The following is a 13196-nucleotide window of genomic DNA, read 5'->3' on the forward strand; positions in this document are numbered from 1 at the left end:
AAACGATTCACTGTGTTATAAATGATCGACAAGAGTAGCAAAAAATGCGAACTGTAAGGAGATTGACAGTGCGTTTATAACAAACATTTAGCACCCTCTGTGCGAAACTAATTGACAGTGGATTTCCCCTTACCGAAGCATAACGAATTCACTTCTGCCATTAGTTTGACATTCAAACTAAGAAGACTATGCATTTTGTCTCTTAGCTCTTTGTAATTGAACTCATTCACATCGGCTTAAACGACTCTTTGGGGTCGCAAAATGTCGTTACGTTAGTTGCTAAGCTAAGCGAACATCAATCGCACACTAGGTACTCAGTGTTCGATTTTCTGCCTACGTCACGTAAAAGTAAACTACGATTTGTATGGAAAAAGCGCTATCTAGTGGCAATACTGGGAAAGAGTAATGTTACGAGATGTAGCCCTTCTATGGTTTCTACGCTATTATCATTCACGCGTTCGAATAAAAAGCCGTAGGTAGAAAATCTTACACTAGGCTCATAGCTAATAAATGAGCTTTTTCTGTATTGTTTCATTATTCTATTAAAACAGATAGCAGATATTATCTGTTGTTTTTTATTTGTGGTGCGACCCGCACTTAAATGTGCGTTAGCCTAAGATATTTTCATATTTTTGCTATAATATTCCGTTTATAACCTTTTCCATTATGTACTATTTGGGATTGAGTACGCATTTGTATTTGAAAATGATCTCTAAGGATAAAATGTAAATAAGAAAAGATAAGATTGTGTCAAAGCACGTCATGTAAAACTTTACCAGATTAAACTAACCGAGAAAATTCCATTACATGAGAGACGCACACAAAATTAAACTATTGTATTCTATGGTTTTGGAGATAACAATCCTATTTGGGAATAGTTATGTAATGTTTTTTCACACTGGCATTTTAAAGGTGCTGTCATTTAAAGTATGACCGAAACTTTATTAACTATTCCAACCTTATACCATGTTGATAAGTGAGGGCCTTTTAGTGCTGAATACTGGCTTTAAAGCGTATTATATTTTAACACTCTTGCTAATCTAAATCTCTTATACAGTTTCTTTTATTCCATTGTAAACTCTTCGTATTAAAACTGTTGGTATTCGTTGGGCTTTGGTTTTATTAACTGTCACAGATAATTTTTTTTTTTGTAAAATCACATTATTTTTCGGTTATCTTAATACTAAACAATAATGGTTACAATTGTACAAAAAAAAAAAACTAGCTCATATATGCCTGGGTATATTGGGTTTCATTTATTATTCTAAACTAAAATAAATTATATATAAAAATAGCACCCAGCTATGAAACCCCTCAAAACAAAGCATCATGCTAGATAATATTGTAGCATTTTATTTTCCGGTATATACAATAAAACTTTTTACTTGTTTGTGAAACTATTTGAGTTATATTCTGTTATATCGGAGGACAACAAATCCAATGTTCTTACAGCTTTAAAACGAACATACATTGTTAATTTCATTAGTTTTTTTAAGTCGTTCCACCAAAATAAGTGTGCGTCTTTTTATGTAATAGTAAACAAAAATTTATCTATAGGCTGTGTCATCGATAAATAATGATTAGAGTAATCTGTACGTTTAAACAAGTCTGACTCATTTTTCTGTCTAAAGTCCTATATGTTTTATTTTTGTCCCTTTAAGATTATTAGTTATAATCATTTGTTACATTATGCATAAGTATGTTAAGTATATGAACGTATTATAATTATTACTGTTTTACACATATGAATGTGTATAGTTGAATTTTACAATTGTATAAAGCTATGAATAATTCTAAATGAGAGTATTAATCCAAATTTGTTACTTATAACTTATATTTGGTACGTATTAATTTAAAAGGATTTCAAAATTTCATTCTAGACCTATAAATGTCCCACAGTGGCTAGCATGGGCAGGAAACATTTTTCTCCTTGGGAAAGGACAAAAGGGGGTGTTTCAGAAATGGATGAAGCCTTGGCTAGATATTTGTACACCTTTTCAATATGTTCGGGGTCATCCAAAGTTATCTTTTATAGTTCATATTATGTAATAGTTCTATTTTTAATGTAGGAAACTAATTTCGGTTGTAGAAAAAAAAGAATAAAAGGGCAATACAATGGCGTACATCTTTTTGGCAATGGCATTTGTGGCACTAATACACATCATTGAGAATTGGAAAGCGAAAAGAATGTCATTTGTATGCATTTGACACAGATTTTCAGCAGATTAATGGCATTTGACATGTGTGCCATAAATGTCATAACTAAGATGCGTTCCAAAATACATTATTTTTATGTTTTAAACGGCAGCAGTTTCGTTCTCCAAGAAATCAAATGTCCAAGTTTTTTAGTCTGCATTTTAAAATATTTTTAGTACCATACGTTAAGTATATTACTAATATTTCTATGTCACTTATGTAGGTTCTTCAAAGTATTTTTCTGAACGTACCTACGTTACGTTCTTCAAAAGCTGCCATTTTGCGAATCCATTGACACATTGTATTTTGTAATTATATTTTTCTACAGTTTATTTACTGTAAAGTTGTTTAAAAATACAGTTCTTTTGGGTTAATATGAGTTTACCCAATTTTTGTAAAAGTGTACATGACCTAGCGTATGGTGGAACAACCCTTTTCATAAACTAAATCTCTAAAGTTGTAAGTCCAAATCTTAATGTAAATGTAAGTATTTCTGTCCTTTTCCCCTGAAAATATAGTGAAAAGAATTGCACTACTATGAGACCTGTCAATTTAGTTTCTTCCTTAAAGATTAGTGAAAACGTGATAGCCAAGTACCAACTTGGCTATCACCGTTTCACTAATTAGCTCGACTTCACTTTCGGGGGAGCCGAGTACGAATCCCAGCACGCACTTTCAACGTTACGTGCGTTTTAAGTTCTTATAATATCACTTGCTACAACGGCGAAGGAAAACATCGAGAGGTAAACTGCACGCCTGAGAGTTCTACAAAATGTTCTCAAAGGTGTGTGGAGTCCACCAATCCGCACTGGGCCGGCGTGATGGACTATGGCCTTAACCCCTTCTCATTGTGGGAGGAGACCCGTCCCCTGTAGTGGGTCGGTAATGGGTTGATATGATGAAAAGATTAGTATACAACATAATTGACACCAATGACTAAAATATAAAATATAATTGGTAGAAGTTCAAACTAAACAATGAAAATTAAGCTTTATTTGCTATACTCCGAGAAAAGCAGAAGAATCTGTACGGTGTAATTTATAATTTCTTCATTCTTTATGCTTCACGCCAAACAGATTTTTAGCAATGTAATCTCTACGCACGTTTCGCCCCGACCGTAGCATCTTCAGGATATGATGACATTGCAATGAATAATTGATAAGTAAACAATTTAATTATTAATTCTTCGAAGTATAGCAAATTGAGCTTTATTTTCATTGTATTTGTAATGTTGTTGTAATTGAATTCCGCAAAGTAACGGAAGCTTCTATCGAATATTTAGAAGTTTAAACCATTGCTAAAATAATGATTATTTTACATAAATCAATATCACAGAATTTCTAGATTGCCTTATAGATGGATTTTCAAGAAGCAGACGTATATTGCGAGTAGGTATTCAGCCACTGGACTTGCAATTATGTTTACTTTGAACGCTGCTAAATGTAAACTCACAATCCACTTACATCTTTTCATTTGTTGAAAGATAATGGTGCCAATTCTGTTTGTAACGAAATTAAATTGATAGGTCTTAAAGAAATGCTTTTCAGTATTAACACAATGAATATCACTATTTTTACAACTGTCAATTTAGTTTGAACAGATTTGTTTACAGCAGAGTTTGCACCATTGTCATGCATTACGCAATGAATGCGCCGATCTTTCAACTGTTAGTTATCAGAAAAAAAAAAAAAAAAATTTGTTTTAGGTATAATTTGATTACCTCGTCTCGCGAAATCGCAATTATTGTAAATAATAAATAAAATACAAAAAAAACAGCGTCACAGCTTCGCTTCAATGCACAAGTTTGTCTTTACAATAAAATAAAAGTATAATAAAAAATAAATGATGGTGATGGGTAATTAAAACAAAGATTTAAATTATAGATATGCCCTCAACTTTTGAGTAAAAGACTATTTGGTTCCTGCCAAAACTTTTAAAACATAACCAAAAAAAAGTATCCACCCAGTGCCTAACTAGGTGGATATTTATTTGAGATAGGTGAAATTTTCACGGATTTGAGATTTTATGATATTTCTGCTGCCGCTTTAACAACAATTCTAGCAAGCAGAATAAAATGAATATTTAAGGGGACTCGCATACAACAGACGTATTTTTTGTGGTGTTTTTACGCATATGGTATCTTTCGTACGCGAGTCAGACTAGCACATGGCCGTTTTTTTTTATCAGGGCATACCTACAGTTCAATTCTTTGAATGAACAATGAAAGTCTTTTAAAACGTTCGCACGACGAGGTGATGTTATTTTCCTGTAATTATTATAATTTACGTTTTATAAATAAGTATAAACATTTTGTTATATTCTTCTATATTTTTATATATGTTTGTTGTCTAAAATTGTGTATAATTATGTGTTAGGAAATGTATTCCAATTTAGATAAGCTTAAATAAGGTTTAGCCAGAGTATTGAACTAAGAGATTAACGTTAAGCATTTAAAATAACTACTTTAAAAAAACATATATTTATCTATCAAAATATCATGAAGTTGGAACTCGGCGTGGATTGGTGCTCTCAACTGACCGGAAAACCGCTTTGTGTATATTGTTCATGTATATTTTACAGATATCTATGGAAACTTAAATATAAGGCCGTCATTTAAGTCGCATTACTAAGATAAACTTTGTAATATACAAAGATATGGTTTTGAAAAACCGCTATCTTAGTATAGTACCAAAGTAGTCTATATCAGATGTATTGCAAAATTAGACTCGTTCACATGCAATTGTTTTAAATTCATATTTAGTAATCAAATAGTACCAGCCGTTTCGCCGTGCCAGAGTTTGGAAATTGGCGGTGATACATCCCCTGCCACGGAAAGCACGCTAAGCGGTCGGTCATGCACCGGATCTCGTTCGGGTCGTGTCGGAGCTGCCGTCCCATCACAGACTATGAAAATGAAGAAATGAAAAGTGTACTTACTTTTGTGCACTATAATATAACCAGCGTAGTTGGAAAATCTCTCTGGAGATTGGCCACCGTGGCCAAAATCGGTCAGATTTTTTTTTTTACTATCACAATTTTTTTTTAAATTTTCAACCCTGAATTATAAAAGAAAAACGTAAAACACTATTAAAAATGTATATAAAAAAAAACCCTCCAGAGTGAGGAACCTCCTCAAAATACGTTCCGTTTCAAGAATTACTGCCATCTGTTCGGCCCTTGATCGAACAACCAAGCGGAAGCTTCTTAAGATATTGGTCGAAGCTTTTCGCGAGAAGACCATTGACTGTAACAACTATCGGAACAATGACTGTTGACATTCCACATGGAGGTAATCTCGTCAGCAAGGTCAAAGTATTTTGAGACATTTTCCTTCTCAGCTTTCACCAAATTTCAATTTTTTATGAGTATATTGAAAATATGGAATAAACATTCTTTCATTGCACCGATCGATCAGGTTATCGAATATGATATTTAACAAAATTGCAGGTGGACGAAAATCAATCTTTTCTTTACTTGGCAGCATGATAAAATCTTAATGTCAGCGCATATGGCTTTATACACTAGCCTTATAAGTCAAAATGCTTAAACAATATTCATATAATTGATTTATATATACTTTGAATGCTATGCTCAGTACCTTAGACTACAGCACTCTGGTTAAAATTTAAAATAATTTATACACATTAGGTAGTACGATTGAAAATCTCGAGTCTAATGTATTCATTATTTTTATATTGCCAAATATATATAGTGGTAATTTAAATGTAAACGGGAGAGATAATTCTAAATGATGTTGGTTTCGAATTATAGAAATTGTACTTTATTCCGATTAAAGATTATTACTTGAAACAATTGTATTGTTTTTTTTTAATGTGGTATAATGCTCACCCTACCCTAGAAAGGAGCATAGTGTTTTTCAAGTTTTTGTATCTATCCTCATTTTTTTACATTTAATCTCCTCTCAGAATTCAAATTCAAAAAAATTCAAATTCGAAATTTATTTATTTCAAGTAGGAATAATATAAGCACTTTTGAAACGTCAAGTCTGTCTGTTTGTAGTGATTCTACCACCGGTTCGGAAGGCAGATTCTACCGAGAAGAAGCCGGCAAGAAACTCAGCAGTTGCTCTTTTCCAACATCAACAATTTACATTTTACATTTTACATTTTAACATTCATTTTTCTATCTTGTGAGAGCTGAAAGCGGAGCCAGATGCTTCCAAGCAACCTTGTCATTAAAAAATTCATCAATTGTATAGTAACCTCGCTGAAATAAATGTGTTTTAACAAATTCTTTAAACTTGTGCATTGGCAGGTCCAAAATCACCTTAGGAATCATATTATAAAAGCGTATACTCAATCCCACAAATGACCTCTGTACCTTACGCAGACGATATGCAGATGACACTAATTTATGACCATTTCTTGTAAGTCGACTGTTTATGTCCACTTTTTGTTTATAAAGACTAATATGTTGTCTTACAAATACTATATTGTTATAAATGAATAGGGTTTAAGGCGTAGTCCCAAACGATGTCCAAGTGCGGATTGGTAGACTCACATGCCTTTGCGAACACTGTGGAGTACTTCTCAGGCATGTTTTCCTTCACCTTTGAAGCAAGTAATATTCAAATACTTAAAATGCACATAACTCCGAAAAGTCGGAGATGAGTGCCACGTATCGAACCCGCAGGGTAGTTACGTATCTCGCGACAAGCGTAAATCTTGCAATCACTGCAATCAAACGTCACTTTTCCATACAATAAATAAAAAAAGTAACGTTAATCACCCTGCCGGTCCCCCGAAGAAGGAGATCCGAAACGTATATCACAGATATTTTTTTTCTTATGTCTTATTTTATACAAGCTATTGCCCGCGTTTATGGTATAAATAGTACTAAGACTATTTTACTCTGTCCTTTCAACTAAGTCCATGCCAAAATCAGGTTAATTAGTTGCTTAGGCTTAAGCGAAAGACAAACAAACGCTTTTGCATATATAATATTGGTAAGCATTTTAAATATACTTTGCATTTTTTTTGAGAACCCCACTTATAAGTGTTTTTACAATATATTTATCTATCAAGAGTGGATTTCATTGAAAAGTGTTTTCAATACCACCTGTGTGAAGTGGGCGTTTCAGAATCATACGTTTCTATAAATAAACGGTTAGGTATCTACCTGTCATCCCTACTTAGTAACTGAAATAAATAATAATAAAATATTTTATTTGAGAAATTTATCTTAACACCAACGTCACAAATCACAGTACAAAAAAAATTGGTTTATTTATCGGGAGAGGGGCTAACTTTGAGAACTGCCAACGAATCATAATAAACCAAACAATTACTATAATCAAAACTGCACCTTTAATTATATATCTTTTGAAATATATTGTTAATATTGACGACCTACCTGGCGCAACTGTGAGCGCTGTGAATTTAATTAGGAGGTTTCGACTCCTTCGAATTTATTATTTCTTAAATTTCTCTGGTCTGGTAGGAGGCTTCGACCGTGTCTAGTTACCACCCTAGCGACAAAGACGGGTTGCCACTCGATTTAGCGTTACGGTACGATGCCGCGTAGGTTTTAAACGATGGCCCTATAGGTTTAATATTAAAGCCTATACCCTAACAGGTTAGCCTCCTACCAGCCTAGACTGCAGTAAAACTTACCACCAGGTGAGATTGCAGTCAAGGGCTAATTTGCAGTGGAATAAAAATAATAACGACTGCTGACAACCGCTTTTGCTACAACCGAATGGTTTTGGGAAGCGGTGATAGCCTAGTGAGTAAGGCTTCGGTTTTCCTGTCACCGAGACCGAGTTCAAGCCCCGGCACGCAACATTGAGTTTTCGGAGCTATGTGCGTTTTTAATTTAAGCAATTTAAATATCACTTTCTTTAAACGATTAAAAGGAAAACATCGTGAGAAAACCTGCAAGCCTGAGAGTTCTCGATAATGTTCTCCACAGCGTGACAGTTTACCAATCCGCACTTGGCCAGCGTGGTAAACTCTTCTTATTCTGAAAGGAGACCCGTGCTCTGTAGTGGGCCGGTAATGGGTTTATGAATATTCTTAAAACTGTTGCACATTCAAACTAATCTACTTTCCTGACGCTCTCTCTGGCGCTGTGATTTTAAGTAGGAGCTCCCGAGTTTGATTCCTGGAAGGGTCAAATTTGGAATTCATAATTTCCAAATTTTCTCTGGTCTGGTCTAGTGGGCTTCAGCTGTCGCTAGTTATCATCCCACCGACAAAGACGTGATTAAGCGTTCTGGTACGATGTCGCGTAAAAACTGATAAGGTTTATAGGTTGAATACAACTTCTATACCCCTAACTTGCCCAGGTTAGCCCATTGGCATCTTAGACTGCATCATCACTTGCAGTTACACTTGCAGGTGAGATTGTAATCAAGGACTCGCTTGTAGTGATATAAAAAAAATCTATATATATGACGGCGCGTCAAAGTTTAGAGTGCATACGGCCTGCGGCCTAGCGGAGCGTCGCGTTTATGGTAGCGGGGAAAAGGATCGCCATCTTGGTTATTTCTCGAGAGGCGGGAAGAACCAGCGCGCCGTTTTTGCGACGAATCGCTGTTTGTTAACTTAAACAAATTACTTTATGATAGTATTTATTGAAATACTGATAATTAGTAATATCGATTGGAATAATTATTATTGTGATATAATACATACTAGAGGAATATAATAATTTTATGTTTGTACTGACTTGTGTTATTATTTTAAAAGAAGAGTTGTTAATTTACAATGAGTTCAGAAATGAGTTTAGAAGAAGGCCCTTCTGCGCTTTTATATATATATATATATATATATATATATATATATATATATATATTATTTTTTTTAATAAATAAATATACTACGACAATAGTAGCTTGTGTTATGGGTACTAAGATAGCTGATGAATATCTTTTTATGAATAAAATACTCATAAATACTTATAATATACATTTCAACACCCAGTTACTGAAAAACATTCATGTTAATCACAAAACCATTTTCCAGTTGTGGGAATCGAACCCACGACCTTGGACTCGGAAAGCAGGATCGCTGCCCACTGCGCCACTCGGCCGTCTAAATATATACCTATCTAGCACTAGGTAGGTTATTAGAAATTGATAATAGGAATGATCGTATTATAGGTATATCACGCGTACCATACGACATATGATTCAACTACATTGGGGTGATTTCCAACTCATTTTCAAGTGTTTGCAATCACTGCTTGTCAACGGCTCTCATGAGTAATCAGAATGTGGGAAAACCACCATAGCATTGTTCAGATGCTGTTATCATAGACGAAAGATAAGAATATTGATTAGGACATAATATATATTAGCACTAACGGCTATTGTTTAGCATTGACCTAGAAAGCAACGCGGCGAGGAAAACAAGGACTCTCGAATCCTCAGGTAGGAAATATTTATTTTTTTAAACATACCAATTCAAATTGACTGAATTTACCTATCCTCATTACATTGAACTTCTTCTGTTCTTCTTTATCGTAACACTCTTGCTAGAGTAGTCGTGGTCATCTCGTTGGGTTTTTTACAAATTCTGTGGGAACCATTTGTTTTCCTAGGATAAAAACAGGCCTTTGTTACTCTCCGTCCTTTTAACTCACTCTATGCCAAAAATCTAGTTAATTGGTTGCTTAGTTAGGGCGTAAAGTAAGGACAAAAATACTTTTCCATTTATGATATGAGTATAGACTACAGATTACAGCCAATTAATTAAATATTTCTTTAAAGTATTCTTCAACTTTATTCGTACTGCAATTGCATCCATATTTCAGGTAAAATGAAGTTTTTATTGGCCCTCGCATTTTTGACTGTGGTATGCGCAATACCTCGTCCAGAAAGACTTCCGGCAAGAATTGAAGAGGTTGAGCAATTGCAACCGTCCCAAGGATCGGGAGATAGCGATAGCCAAGTGAGCAATGGGATACGTGAGTCTCCTCTAGAACAGCTCGGAAATTCTGATGAATCTGATGAAGCAGAAGAAAATGATGATGATGAAGACGATTCTGATGAAAAATTAGCAATGACAATAGTAAATGCTCTCAGTAGCATTAGGGAGGCACTCAGAAAGAAAATTCAAGAAAAGTTAGACCAAAACAAGACAACGAGAGTTCCTGCAAACGAAGACAGCCTTGATAACACTGCCGTTGCTCCACAACACAACGACACTGAGAGTGAAGGACCCAGTTCAGACCACATTGGTCTTCCTCAAAACAATATTGCTGTTACTGCAGGCAATGACACTGCTTCTGATCACAACCCAAGAATTAATGTTACACTCATCAAAAAAGAATTTCATGACAAAATTGAAAACCTTATTTCAAACATTTTACGTCCATGGCTGGGCAATAACAGTGTAGAAGACGATGGTGGAAATGCCACCGCTGTGGAACCTCCCCAACGTCCTAATAAAACAATTGACAATGGTAGTGGATCCCTAGATGGAAGAGTTGAAAATGATACAGCAACTGTTGCCCCCTCCAAAGGAAACGATACTGTGCCTCGACAAAATGATGTTGTTTCAAATGACACTGAAATTGAAGCTTCTAATGGGAAGACTCCAGTTAATGGTTCCTCCGCCAGTGGTAATGAATTAAGCACAATTGCGCCTGCTATCTCTCGTTCAGAGCCCATAATCAGCAGTGAAGTGCCGCAAGTAAGTAGCAAGTTGGCATCGCAGAGCCAAGTAAGATTTGTGAATACCTACAGCAGAGAATGAAACCAACAGCCAAAACATTAAATAAAAATCCTTTTTGTAATCGTCATTACTAACTTTGATGCGGAATTATAATGATAAAACTAAATATTCAGATTGGTTTTTTTAATGTTTAAATTATTTTTATCTACTCAATTTATTTAATTATTTTTGATATACATAAAAACACTGGTACCCATTTATTGATTGTTAATAAAGAATTTAAAATTTGTAAAATGTTTTGTTTTATTTGTTAGCTTGCTATTCAAGTTACCTATTTTTTTATGCCAATAGTTAAGCTCTGGCTATCTGTTATGGGGTTAACAAATATTAACAAAAACATAAACCTATTAAAGCTAATTAATTTATTCTTAATTAAAAAGTATTTTTCTAATCTAGTATTACTGCAGTTACTAACTTTTTGAAAACAAAGTTTATTTAAGAACATAATCTTCTGGGTATTCCATAACCTTCGGGAACTGTTTCACTTCATCTTCAGGAATATGATCAAGCCTAGTAGGAACTGGACGAAATTGTCGTATTTGGTTCGTAACATTCTGCATTATATCTTCTGGGACCTCTTCACCTGGATAAATGAGTAATCTTTGCATAGTGTGACGCCTCTGAAGATTGCCTTTCAGTGCTCTGTAGACTGCTTTTTTAATTATCTGAAATAAATTGAATAGTATGTCTCATGATTCAGAATATTTGTATGAATACAAATTTTTATGCTCAAGTTTTGTTAATTTCACTGCAGGGATACCTCTCTATACCTCTAAATACAAATAATACTATAGTATAGCTCCTTAGAAAAGATAAAGAGATATGTTGGTCAACACCCTCCCATCTCTCAGAACATGGTTTGTTATAAGGGCAATATTTTAAAGAACTTACATAATGACTCAGAATCAAACAAAGAATAATATATATTTTGCTTTTACACAGCATTATTTTAGCAAAATAGTGTTTTCCGCAAAAATAATGAATCAACCATACTTTAACAAATTTTGCCTCAAAACACAAGTGGAAAGTCATATGCAAGATAATTAAAGATCATATGCATCTGTTATGCTATTGCCATGCCTCTGAGTTGGGTTAACACCTACATCATACTTTATACTAACCATAGTTGGATCTTTATTGTGAACTTCCCAAGCTAAAGTCCACGTTGCACCACCAGGATACCCAGTGTGATGGAAATAAGCACGTTGACGCCAATCGTCACCACGGAGGGCTACTTCTCTACTGTTTATGCACAGAACTACATCGCCACAGTCATTCATTGGGTGGTATATCGGTTTATGCATACCCATTAAATATTTTTTTATAACATGCGCAGACTGATATGGATCCTGCCATTTGCAGTCAAAGATATGCCAGGTGCGTGCAAACGTTGCCCATTGCTGAAAAATAGATTAAATTGAAATTTTAAAATAAATATCTATCACAGAATAGATACGTATAAATATAAGTATTATTTGGTTTGTATACCTGGACTCGCTTTGCTGCAGACATACTAATAATAAAACAATTTAATTTTCTAGTTTACACTTAGAAATAACTGCTTACTGGTAAAAAAGGTTAAACTTTAAAAGAGGTAATTCAAATTTTAGGTTAGAAGAAAAATGTAAATAGCACAGATGTCAAAGCCCCCAGATAAAAACAAACTTAATGTCATAACACGGAGTTGTCAATGTCAATTTCACTCGACATTTAAAAAAACTCGAACGCTAAGAAACATTGCTTGTAATTTCAAAAGAACAAGAACAAGTTTAATCGCATCCCGACTATATAAACCAATGAATATACAAACTGCGTTTTATTTAGAGCACGTATACCTTTTCTTTGCTTATACGTATACTTCATCTATACAAATAATAAAATCGTATGCTTACCGTGGGAAAAGACGTTAGAACGTAAAAAAAATGCATTTTTGTCTGTATATGTGTTGGTTTGTGCGCGTAACACGCAAATCCACCCACAGAACGGATTTGTATGCAATTTGGTACGTTTATATTGGTTATATATTTGTTTTTTTTTATAGCAATTTTTACTTGTATATAATTTTCATCCCAAAACCAAATTTTTTTCGATTTTACTCAATTGCTTCGCCATACCTAAACCGATTTTCAAATAAAAAATACTTTTCACCCCAAAAATGTTTTTTTTCGATTTTACTTCATAGCTTCGCCATACCTAAACCGATTTTCACAATATTTCTTCTTTCGCTGGAAAGGTTAATCTTTGAATAAGTATGGCACGACTATAGGCCAAACAAATAGAAAATCATAAAATATATAATTG

At 34.1% G+C, this 13196-nt stretch overlaps 2 protein-coding genes across 2 annotated transcripts; one reads left to right on the forward strand and one right to left on the reverse strand.

Annotated features, from left to right (window-relative positions):
- The first annotated feature begins 9491 nt into the window (after positions 1–9491).
- On the forward strand, positions 9492–11009 carry LOC120633230 (anaphase-promoting complex subunit 6-like). The gene is made up of 2 exons (XM_039903383.1): positions 9492–9589; positions 9973–11009. Exon 2 carries the CDS (start codon positions 9978–9980, stop codon positions 10914–10916), a length of 939 nt encoding a protein of 312 aa, XP_039759317.1. The 5' UTR covers positions 9492–9589; positions 9973–9977; the 3' UTR covers positions 10917–11009.
- Positions 11010–11240: 231 nt separating this feature from the next.
- Positions 11241–12542, reverse strand: LOC120633231 (39S ribosomal protein L13, mitochondrial). The gene is made up of 3 exons (XM_039903384.1): positions 12384–12542; positions 12017–12295; positions 11241–11560 (listed from the first exon to the last, which is right to left on the reverse strand). Exons 1-3 carry the CDS (start codon positions 12405–12407, stop codon positions 11327–11329), a joined length of 537 nt encoding a protein of 178 aa, XP_039759318.1. The 5' UTR covers positions 12408–12542; the 3' UTR covers positions 11241–11326.
- Positions 12543–13196: the final 654 nt, after the last annotated feature.

Source organism: Pararge aegeria, chromosome 21, assembly GCF_905163445.1.
Source record: "Pararge aegeria chromosome 21, ilParAegt1.1, whole genome shotgun sequence".
Classification (NCBI taxonomy): domain Eukaryota; kingdom Metazoa; phylum Arthropoda; class Insecta; order Lepidoptera; family Nymphalidae; genus Pararge; species Pararge aegeria.

Coding starts and splice junctions, on each gene's coding strand:
- LOC120633230 (XM_039903383.1), top strand. CDS start 9,978: ATGAAGTTTTTATTGGCCCTCGCATTTTTGACTGTGGTATGCGCAATA.
- LOC120633231 (XM_039903384.1), bottom strand. CDS start 12,407: ATGTCTGCAGCAAAGCGAGTCCAG. Junction 12,296..12,383: donor CTGCAGCAAAGCGAGTCCAG/GTATACAAACCA, acceptor TCTATTTTTCAG/CAATGGGCAACGTTTGCACG. Junction 11,561..12,016: donor ACAATAAAGATCCAACTATG/GTTAGTATAAAG, acceptor AATTTATTTCAG/ATAATTAAAAAAGCAGTCTA.